Source organism: Aedes aegypti, chromosome 3 (assembly GCF_002204515.2).
Source record: "Aedes aegypti strain LVP_AGWG chromosome 3, AaegL5.0 Primary Assembly, whole genome shotgun sequence".
In the NCBI taxonomy this organism is placed as follows: Eukaryota; Metazoa; Arthropoda; class Insecta; order Diptera; family Culicidae; genus Aedes; species Aedes aegypti.
Window position 1 is genome coordinate 3889767 of NC_035109.1, and position 12188 is coordinate 3901954.

General features: G+C 36.6%; 1 protein-coding gene and 1 long non-coding RNA gene across 2 annotated transcripts in view; one reads left to right on the plus strand and one right to left on the minus strand.

Annotated features, from left to right (window-relative positions):
- The window catches only part of LOC5575378, a 272901-nt gene that overhangs the window by 79161 nt on the left and 181552 nt on the right, over positions 1-12188 (minus strand). Inside the window, exon 3 of the mRNA XM_021852462.1 lies at positions 3192-3674. Coding sequence (XP_021708154.1) covers positions 3192-3309 — 118 coding nt within the window. The 5' untranslated portion in view covers positions 3310-3674. The remainder of the gene's footprint in view (positions 1-3191; positions 3675-12188) is intronic.
- Positions 10693-11466, plus strand: LOC110678882. The gene is made up of 3 exons (XR_002502015.1): positions 10693-10875; positions 10937-11009; positions 11067-11466. It is a non-coding gene; the product is annotated as an uncharacterized LOC110678882 (long non-coding RNA).

Below are 12188 nucleotides of genomic sequence, written 5' to 3' on the forward strand. Positions count from 1 at the left end.
AAAATGGTTCCATTTTTGTCGAAAACGTATTTCATCTCAACTATTTCGTTATTATTAGTTAGAAACCATTTATTTACACCATCGTTTTTAAGAGAGTACTCGTCGATTTCTATGCATTCATATCTAGTTTCATGGCAATTGGTTTCTTCTTTTAACAGCTTCTTCAGCTGAGGATTGGAGGATTTAGTAGGCACGTTGTGTTGTACAAACTCATTGATTTCGTTGATTCTTTTGGCTATTTGGGCTAACGGTTGATTTCCAGATCGAATTAAGTTTTTAATCTGATATAATTTGCTTTCGAAAGGATATGCGCTGAAATTGGGTAAAATTCCAAAACGCTTTACGTCTTCTACCAAGTGACTCAAGTTATGGACGTTGCTCGTGATAAAGTCTTCTCCGTAAATATCTCCAAAATATTCAACGTAATGCAACAGTAATGTATGCGCCAGTTCAAGCAAGCACGAGTATTCTTTTGATGAGCATATGGTAACAGCACAGAATAATGACAAAAAATGTTCGTACACATCAGAAGGTAGAAATGGTTTCAAGATGACTATTGAAATGTAATGCAAAAAAGTTCTGAATTCTAAGCCCTTCCAGTGTGCGAGACATTCTAATCCTCGTACTGATCGGTGAATTTCTGATGGCATTTTAGTTTGCTGTAGCAATGTCGATATTTCAGCGATATCCTTTGCGCTCCATTTCGTCCTGTAGTTCCCAAAATTACCATCACGCCATCCAACCATACATTTTTTCATTAGTCCTAAGTCGATTAAATGCAATGAATCACCAACAGGAAAGTCGTCTATCATATTGATTGGAAGTCGTAGTAACGGTGAGTCGTACTTATGATGAGATCCATAAATTTTGGCGCGGAATCCAGCATCAGTTCTTCGTTCGCTACACGTTCGGGGATAATAGTTACAATGCGAAAGATACGAGTATTCCCCAACTGTAGTACACTTTTGACAGCCATTTTGAGAATTGAAATTGGCTACTCCTATAAAATATAATATTAATAACATATAATATAACTCTAACAAATTGTTGGACCTAAATAAACAATACCTTTAACGAACGCTCTGGCAGGAGAATCACATATAAAACATCGAATAGACACTGTAATTATGTGCCCGTTGATCTGGATTCCATTTTTAAGAATATCTTCCATTTCATCCACGAAAGGGTCTAGGAACTGGTTGATATCACAGGGCTTGCTTTTGCCAGAATAAATCCCTATGATCATTGGTTGTAGCTCCGGTGCTTCTTCAATGTTGAAAAGAACTGGCCAAAACTCGTCCTTGGAACTTTTATAAACTGGCAGACCATCAATATTTATCTTTATTGATATGGCATGCAAGTGATGAATCGCTGGATATGCTTGTTCAAGGCATTCTCTAAAACTATTGTGCCAATATTGACCGTCACCCATCGTTCGAATTTGAACTACTCGGTCATTTTTTAAGAATGTCCTTGGGTCTTTCGGGAAAACGTTAGGTAGCCGTTTGTCAAAAATGTTGAACAACTCTTTAAGCGCGTTTTGCTTAATGTTGAATGACACAGCCCATTGTTGTAGTTCAGCATACAGTATTTCATTTTGCAATCCATCATTTGGAGGAATCGGTGCGCTCGGAATTTCAGTTTGATCTTTCTTCGAAAGCTTGTCCACAGCTACGATACCGCTCGTATAGGTTTCCGGCAAAGAAGACACGGATGACGGCACGGTCTCGGGAACATGTTGAAATGAAGGACTGTTGTTTTCGTCTGCTTCTAATACTTCGATTGGAGGGGTGTTCACGATTTTTTGGTAGTTAATTCTTATTTTTCGCTTAAAATGTCCACTCAGTTTTATTTTTTTCCACGTATCAGACATATTGACGAAATTTTTTGTCAGAAAATATCACAATATAACAACAAACTTGTTATAGTTTTATTGTTGTATCTGATCATGCAAAATAGATTTAACCTGCCTTTAACAGGGTTAAAGTTTTATTGACGATATCATAAGACAACCAAAGAACTGTATTGATGGTTTTAAACGCTAGTTTTATTGCATACTAAACAACTCATTCCCAGCATTGATTGTGTTCAACAAACTTGAGAAGCAAATAAGTTTTAAAAGAAGGATTTGTAGAACTCTCCAAAACGTTTTAAAGATGTTTGAATTGTAAAAACTGTTAAGCATTACATAAAGCTGCACTAAATCTAACAAGTTTTGACGCTTTCACGATAAAACCTCTATAAATAACATCTAAGGCCATAAGGGCTAGGAATTATTACTTGGGCAGCGAAGGCGATGGCTACGTCACCACAGCGGACAACGGAAACCAACCAGCTCCCTCGATGGGGGAAGTTAAGGATGCCATTCAACAGCACAAGAACAACAAGGCCGCTGGCAAGGATGGTATCGGAGCCGAACTCATCAAGATGGGCCCGGACAGGTTTAATGTCAGGTTATAAGGAGCTGCTGAAAAAATCATACAAATCGGTTGAGTTGTCTCCAAAAATCTGAAAATAGCAAAATTATGTTTTTTTACGTTTTTAATACCTTTACGACCAGAATGGTATAAAAAACAAAAATGATCAGAACGGTTGCATCAATTTGCTTCATATTTTCAGAACAGACTCTCATTGAAGTATTAGTTCGAACAGCAAATAATCAAACACGAGGAAAAATTCTAGAACCCAAGATATTTACATGGAATTTCAACCAAAAAGTTTTAAACTGAATTCGAGTAAAATAGCCCGTAAGCAACATATTTTGTTCAAGTTTTTTTTTTTATAGAAACGCTTTTCTCGTGAAGAAATATTCGATCAAAATCGTATGAAAGAAATTGTTAGACAAATATCTGAATGGATTCTCGGAGGATTTTTTGACTGGAAACTGTTATCCTTGCGACTGTTTGGTTTCTGTTTGGCCTCATTTTGGATCCTGCCTGGCGTCTTTTTGATCCCTTCTTTAGGTCTCTGAAGTTCCTATTTTTAAGACACTCAGTCGCTACCAGCCCTGACCAAATCGTTGGATAGCCCATTTCATGGCATTGGAGAAGCTATCAAATTTTCTCGTGTCCACTTTCACTCTCGCCATCAGGCATCACAGTAGGCGATGGTGGGGTGGGGGTGATAAAAGGGTTGTTGGCGGCGGGAAAACAAAAAGCTTCGGATGGGAGATAAATCAAAACGGCGCTTACCATCGTTGATCAGCACGAGAAGAATGTGCACGCAGCAGAGTAGTATTTTTCCCGGTCCAATGATGGAGGCGCCTCCGGATCGTCCTCTACTTCGTCCATCATGTGAAGTAATGTGCATATTGCGTTGTCCAACTTGCTAACGGGGGCCTCGACCGGACAACAACCAAGGGACGAGCAGCAGCAGCAGCAGCAATGGACAGTGTAATTGTTGGTGCTTGGAATTTTCATTCTACATTCTTTTTGGCTTTCTGCTTGCAGCATCTGAGCCGCAGTAGGCGGTGCGATATGAGATGGTGCTTCTGCTGCTACGCATCGGGTAAACGAGTGTTGCTCACATGGTTTGGTAGTAGGCGACGATGCGATGGTTGGTCGCTGAACAATATGGCTAGAAGGGATCTCACTTCCAAACGAGGCGAAAAGGATAATATCCAACGAAACGAGCGGATGCGGTTGGAATCGGTGAAAAGGTTCAAGAGTGGCGACCTGGAATAGTACAAAAGGAGAACAAGAGGAAAAATGTTAGATGAATATTGTTTTCGCATAATTTAACTAAATCTTAGATTGTTGGCTTGTTGGGTCGAGTGCGGTAAGCTTCTCGGGTTACCGTTGGTTACGGTAGATTTGGATAACAAGCCGATGACATTGTTGTAGGATAATTTATTTTCGACGTAATTTAATCGTAGCTTTAGCATCTCATCTAGTTGAAGCTATTGCGTACGGCTCAGGTGAACCCAAGCATTTGCACGATGACTTGAATAACTGTTTTATTGATTTTCAATAGTTTTAGTTTTTTTTTCTGCCATAATTTCGTGAGTGCTCTTTAAAGAGTATAAGATTACGATTCTAATGACACATTGATTTAACATTTTGGTCGATCCAATGCTAAAGAAATTAGTCATGTTTTATCTGTGTGTTTTTTTTTGGAAAATTTCACAACTTCAAGTAAAAATTTAGTATACAAAATTCAAAAAACTGTTTTTGGATGAATACCTACGAAGTACGTATAACTCATGGCCTTTCGAATGCGCCATAGAGAGTTTCAAATTGGACGTGTAACCACAGAGATATGGACAAAACACTTTTGTATGTTTTATAAAGGGTGAATTCCAACTTTTGCACGGGAGTATACATGTATAGACCGCCGGTGAAGTTGTTCCCAGGAAACAAATAATCGGATCATATAGCTTAGCGGCAAAGGTTATATTTCATAATCGTCTAATAGTAATTGTAACCCAATCTGTTACTCATAATCACTTTATTTATAACAACTTTTTACTATTCCACCTTCGTTATGACATACGATACGCATACGCGTATGTTGCTTGGATCTTGTTGGATAACATTATGAACGCTTCATATTTAGTTGCCAGGCCACAGATAAGTAATCTAACCCGCATACTGCGATTTCAAATGTCATGGATCTCATTACATCTCGTTTCAAAACCAGCTACAAGCCACAGTAAATTATGACGAAGATTGTAGTCCTGTTAGTTAAATGGGATGTTGATCGCTCCGAAAAGTTGATAAAAAGTCGGTCCGCACTTAGCTCGGGAACATACTCCGGCCGCCATGCTGTGTGCTAGTTGTGTGGCTTGTGAGATACAGCTTTCATCTTTCGATGCCAAAAGAGCAAAAGTCCGTGTCTGGGGAGCTGCTAAAAATGACGGCATTAAACTTTATCTTTACACCACGTTCTTCAATTTCAGCTCCCAGTAGGAAGACTATTAAATTTTCTCGCTTTGCCCGGCCCTTCGTCCCATTGCATTCAGATTAAGCTTCTCCGAGGAAGAAAACTTTCTTCCTAGCGCTTTTCTTGCAGCATTTCCTCCTCAGCTTCGGAGCAAAAGTTGGGCTGAACTTTGGCCCTGATAGCTGCTGCTGCTCTTCGTTCATATGATCAACGGTTCCTGATAGCGTCCGCAGTGCGTTGTCGCCTTGATACTTGTGAAAGGGCCAACTTTGCAAGGATTTAATTAATTTTAAAATATCACGTGCTGTGACAGATTTACGCAGCCGAACAATAGTACGCCACAGTGGTTCAAAACGCCATTTTCACACTCATAAAGTTTTCAGTAAAGTGCTCAAATGACCATGTCGGAATACGAACATTCGTTAAGTTTTCGTTGGTGTGGACCATCATTTTACTCAAAATGACCTTTTTGAAAAGATTACTGATGGAGAAAAAGCAAAATGATTCGACGATAGCTGGAAGCTTCTGCAGAATTTTTGTCAGGTTTTTAAATTAATACAACCTTGGCATTTTCCCATTTGTCAGAAAAAATTAACAAATGAAAACATTTGTTAAATATATCAACCAAGGATGATAAGCCACTTTCTTAAAGTTACTGGATGAGGATGTAAAAAATTCCATCATCGCCAGGGGCTGTCATATATTTAATTTTATTAATAACTAGTGGTCCCGGCAAACTTCGTCTTGCCGTCAAGTAGGCTGTTGAAAACCGCTATGAATCGTCCCATACAAAATGACAGTTCCGTTCACTTTAGTTTTTCCGACTTTCCCGGTGAATATCCTAGAACTTTAATACACACCAACACGTCGGAACCCTTGACGAACAAAATGGAGAAATAATGATACAAATCCGTTGACCCGTTCGTAAGCCATTTCGTGACATACAAACACCACTCCATTTTTATTTATATAAAGTACCGTAAAACGGGGTAACTTTGATAATGCGGGTAACTTTGATAGTACGAGACCCCCAACATATTAAACGAAATAACGAAGTTTCTATCAATCAGTTAAGAAAAACGAATGAAAAAGTAAAGAGTATTAATATGAAACTTGGTTGATTGGTTTAACTTTATTAACGAGATTTTTAGCCCTGGGCTAGTTCATCTCGGGACCAACGGCTTTACTTCCCTTCCGAAGGAAGTCGTCACTATAACTTTTTACGTCATAAGTGACTATGTCGGGGATGGGATTCGATCCCAGGTCCTAATATGACACTTCATGTCAAAGTTATTTTCGTTGAAATCAAGTGCATTTGAGGATTTTTATGCAAATATTAAAAATTTTCAAGTTTTTAGCATTTTTGCAACGCCTACTACCAATCTGTTCCACACTGTTCGACCACTATTTGATAAAGTCATAATGAGTTCGTCACTTACCCATGATAGCCTAGTTATAGTAGAACATGAATTCAGTCTCAAATCTCTTAGCGAAAACCATTTTTACTAACAGGGACCATTTTTGTAATCTAAGTCAGAAAGTTCCATATAGCGTTAAACGCCTAGAGGTATGCAACGCCCTATAAATGTTCCGTAATTCATTAAATCTTGTTCGATTTATACTCCATTATCAAAGTTACCCCAAAACAGGAAACCGACTTTCGATTATATGAAAAATTATATATACATTCAGAATAATTCTTTTGGCAATCTATCAAGTGCAATCGATAGCTAGGATGTCAGTACTTGTTTTAAAAATATAAATTGTAGTTCTTTGAAACAGCATGCATAAATATTGAAGTTTTCTTCGAAAAGTTACCCCGTTTTACGGTACATAAAACAATAATCAATTTATATGAAGCAGAAAATAACAAATGTTATATCTTCAGTCTATGATATTGGTTTGAATTTTCATCAACTGGTTCACTTGTACGAGTTCACTGAATTTAGTATCGGGGCATAGAGCACATCTAAAAATGTTTGCAAATTTTTACAAAAAGTGTGACAGCTTTCAAAAACATATTGTGACGGTTTAACGAGCCACACATATTTTATTCCTCTTGTTCAATCGTAGATCTTTCAATTAGTAACAAAATACACGCCAAAAGTAATGTACTTTTAAAATTATGAATTTTCAACGAAAAGTGTCCGAGCATTCTGGACTAACCCCTGCCAGTTTTAACTAAGTTCCTGCTGAAACTCCCACGGAAAATCATTTCCGGGATTAGAAGTTATTATTTACCAGATTTTTTTTTGAGTTTCTTTAGGCTTTCTAATCTTCTTCTTCTTCTTTCTGGCGTTACGTCCCCACTGGGACAGAGCCTGCTTCTCAGCTTAGTGTTCTTATGAGCACTTCCACAGTTATTAACTGAGAGCTTACTATGCCAATGACCATTTTTGCATGTGTATATCGTGTGGCAGGTACGAAGATACTCTATGCCCTGGGAAGTCGACCGGTGGGATTCGAACCCGCGACCCTCAGCTTGGTCATGCTGAATAGCTGCGCGTTTACCGCTACGGTAACGTACGGTACGGTACGCTTTATAATCTTACCATAATTTTTTTTTCGAAGAATCTGTATCAATTTGCTCTTGGAGAATTCCAAATTTTGAACATTTCTCCATGAAGGTAAACTACGTACTTATTACACATAAAATTTAATTTTTTGGTTGAAAATATAATCCAGTTTTTTTTTAAGGCACTCCGTGCTCGTGGCCACTACTGTGCCGGACTCAGTTGATCTTGTAGCTTCTTTACCGATACAGATCTATTTTCAACTTATCTATATTTACATCTAGTTTCACTCTCTCCTACTCTTTTACTCTCACACTGAGCAGGTAGGAGAGAGCTCTGCTGTTAGTGATGCTAGCTGCCTGCGAAGAGGGTCAGTTTGTCTCAGTCACCATCTGATACTGACGGAGGATGGATGGTGCTCCCCAAAGCACGGTCCTCCGTGAGGCGTCTTCTGGTGGCTGGACGGTTTTTTTGTGGAGGGGCTGAGAATCGAACCCATGACATTCCGCTCGGTCCTCCGTGAGGCGTCTTCTGGTGGCTGGACGGTTTTTTTTGTGGAGGGGCTGAGAATCGAACCCATGACCTTCCGCTTATGAAGCGAAAGCGTAACCTCAAGGCTACAGACCCCCCTTTAAAATATAATCCAGTTGTTCACTAATAATTTGTTGAGGATTTTCTGGATATAATGAGGATTTCTCCAGAAAATAGTACAATAAATACTACCAAAACTGTCTTCAGGATCATCAATACTGGACTCTTCCCACAAACTCATCAGAGAGTGCACTTAAAGGTTTCTCAAACTTTGCCTTCGTGATTCTTCCTAAAGTTTCTCTTCAGATTCATTCACAGAATCTTCCAGAAAATCTTCCAAAAAATCCCTCAGAAATTCTTAAAGGTTTGCTCAAAAAAATCGCAGCAAATATTATCCAGAACATCCTGCAAAAAAAAAAGTTGGATGATTAATTCAAGATTATAATATTCTACCAGATTTTCATAAGATTCAATTGGGAAAATGGCCTTAGTGATTTGTCAGAGAAGTTTTCCACAAATCTATCTGCTTTATTTTCATAGAAAATTTAAGATTTGGCTGAAAATCAATTTGAAATTGATCCCGAATTCCTTCAAAATTCTCTCTCGCAGACTCCTCTCTAATATTTTAAAATTTGTTCAATCACGCCTACCTATTTTTTTGATTCAATCTTTTCAAAATTTTTAGCGGAATACGTTCTGCTTCTTCTTTCTGGCATTACGTCCCCACTGGGACAGAGCCTGCTTCTCAGCTTCTACAGTTATTAACTGAGAGCTTACTGTGCCAATGACCATTTTTGCATGCGTATATCGTGTGGCAGGTACGAAGATACTCTATGCCCTGGGAAGTCGAGCAAATTTCCAACCCGAAAAGATCCTCGACCGGTGGGATTCGAACCCACGACCCTCAGCTTGGTCTTGCTGAATAGCTGCGCGTTTACCGCTACGGCTATCTGGGCCCCATAATACGTTCAGCTATTCTTTCATAAACTCTTCCGTAAAAATACTCCAAAAATTCCCGGGAAATTTGTTCAGAGATTTCTTTAGAGAGTTATAGTATTGCTTACCCTGGGATTTCGTCGATTATTTCGAAAAATTCACCAGAGATTCACCCAAGAATTTTCCAAAGATTATCTATTTTAAACAGCATTATCGATTCTTCTGGAAATTTTAAAAATATTTTTTTTAATAGATTTACAAAAGGATTTTAAAATTCATTCTTAAACATCTCAAAAAATATTCTCCAGATATTCCATAAGGTATATATATGAAAATATATTTTCATTTTTCAAAAATTACTTCATATTTTTCTCCGAATGTTTATTCAAGGATTCTTCTATGAAGAATATCTGTAATCCATCCACTTTCCATATTTAGCTCAAAAACTTCTCCAGAAATGCCTCAAAATCCTTACAAATTGCTCTACAAATCTTTTCATTGACTTTTATTTTTTTTAATTGAAGTTCAAATTGGTAGTATGGCTAACTGATAAATCTGAAAATTATTTTTTCTACTTGCAGAAATTCCAAACAATCTTTTTTGAGGGAATATTTTTAAATTAAGAGGAAATTTGTGCATTACTTTGGAAATTCGTTGAGGAATTCCTGATGGAGTTTAAGAAATCAGGAACCATACATATCCTTATTATTATTTTTTTTTTCCTTTGGATTCTTTAAAATGTTGCTTTTGGAGAAAGATTTTTAACAAAGTTTCTCGAGAAAGCGTCATGCCAAAGAAGGAGAAACAACAAAATGTTAAAGCAGATAGAAACAACAGATGGATAACAAAACAACCATAGATAAATGATTATCTATATTCCTTTTTCTGGAGATGAATAACTGCAGGATAATTGAAACCTCTCTAATGAATTGAAAAATAAATTTCTCTAGGAGCACCATCAGATTCTTCTTTAGAAATTATTCTTGAAATCGAGAAAAATTTCTTCTTTGACTTCTGGAATTACACAAGAATTCAATTCCAGAATATGGATTTTTTGCAGAATTATAAAGGTATTCCTAAAGTAATGTTTCAAGGAATATCTTTATAAATTTCCTAATTATTCCCTGCCTAGTTATTATTCAACATGTTTCTCCACAGATTTACTTTACTGCAATGCTTATTTTGGGAGCAAAAGTATTCCTGGGAGTTTTAAATAAATTTTCTCTCAAGTTTCGAAGCAGAAAGGCACTCCAAAAATACTTTTTGTAGATAACCCGCATAGAAAAATACAATTTGCCACATATTGCTAACAGTAAGTATCCTATACCTGTTAAGGTCAATGTTTCACAAACAGTTGCTATTGTATTGAACAATATGAAACGCAAAGCTAATAACTATAACGTATTGTTTAGGTAATCCATACCGAACGGTAAAAATATAACTTACTGTGCTGATGTTGTTCAACTGTACCGGCACGATTTTTTTTTGGATATTGTTGAAATGTTTTGCATCCTTTTGTCAAATGGTTTTAACACATGTGCTTTTACCATATATAACTTATTTCCAACAGTTTGGTAAACAGTAACCCACCTTGGTATTAGTGAGTGATTTTTATTAGGCACGCCTAAAAAATTATCAGTAGCTGCAAGCGAATGAAAGAACTTTTAATATTTATATTGAAAGAATAATGTATATGCTTTTACAGAATTATTGTTACATATTCCAAAAAAAAAAAAACTCAAATTGTTTTCTTTTTAGCAAACATTTATAAAAATATAAATGAAAAAAATATTTTTTTAATTGTTGTACGAAAAAGATACAAACTCTGAGTTGATGGTTTTTTAGCGTGCATTTTTTTGCACAAATTGGAAACCGATAAAGTTCGAAAAAAAAAAAAATAAACAGAAATCTACTTAGCGTTCGCGAGTTTGTGCTGTTTCCACGGCCTAGAGGAATTGCCAAGCGGGATTGTTGCCTACTTCCAATGCCGCACTGCTTGAAGGCCATACGGAACGTAAGTAGTTAACCGTGTTTGACCCAAAAACAATATTACCCAAGATTTTCGTCAATTGCAGCGAAACCAAGTCAGAGACCATGAGCGGAAGCTGAATGGAAAGCGTCGTCAAATCATCGTCCCACTGCTCTCAGGTAAAATTTGATATAAATATTGTCAACTCAAGTTTTGAAACGTTTCTTTCTCTGCAGTTTCTGGAAAATCAGACCAATTTCGAATCGGAGGATCATCAAAACAGCTATTTGTCTTCCGCTGATCTCCTATTCACAGAAAAATATCAAGGAAGATGTCAACCCTTCTAGAAGTTATCTGGTGGAAGCGGAAGTGGATGCTACGAGTGCTTCCCATGCATAAAATCAACTCGGATGCGTTAGATAATCTGGATGGCTGGGTTTTGGACCAAACAACTAAAGCTTGTGCGCAGCGTATTTCGGAAAAATGCTGTGACTATGGATCGCTCCTGTTACCTGAATAATTCCTGATTTATTATTAAAGGCATAGCTGAATAATTCTTCATTTATAAAAAAAAAAATAAAACAATTTGCTTTAATGATTTATAGTTGAAATAAAAATTTATTGTCAAATTTGAAAGGTATTCATCTTATTATTTAAATGTATCAGTACAGTATCGCATATTGTTAAATTACCATAACGTACCATAAATAAATCATTACGCAAACATTATTTGTTTTCATTTTCATTTAATAGTTGAGCAATATTATAACAGTTTGCATAATGGTGGATTGCACTAAAAAATGGACAATATATCCGTCATTTGGCAAACTGTAAACGAAAAATTTTGTTCGAAGAAATCGACGTTTTTGAATGGTTACATAACTTAACCGCCTATTACCCATATTGTTATTTTCCCGATTACAATTTGCGAAACAGTGAAAACCGTTCATGGTAGGGTTGATTTATTGTTATTTTTGATCTTATACGGAGTTATCCCGATATTGTTTTGAATAGTTTGGACAGTTTGTGAAACAGTAGAAATACGGTTCATGATTATGCGGGAATTCCTATATAATCCGAGGATTTGAAGAAGAATTTACAGAAAAAAAGGAGAATTTGTGACGCAATTTACTACGTATTTTAAAAATATTTCTGAAGAACTTTTGATGAACTTTGCGATAAAATTTTTAATAACATTTTTGGGAAAATTATATGAAGAATTTTGACAGAATCAATGATTTTTTTTTTTGAAAATTGGCTAAGGCAAAGGTTAAGTATAAATATTTTAGTTGAATCCAGGAACACATTTCGGGATCAACTTGACCATTAAAAAATTTCACAATACTATTTGACTAATT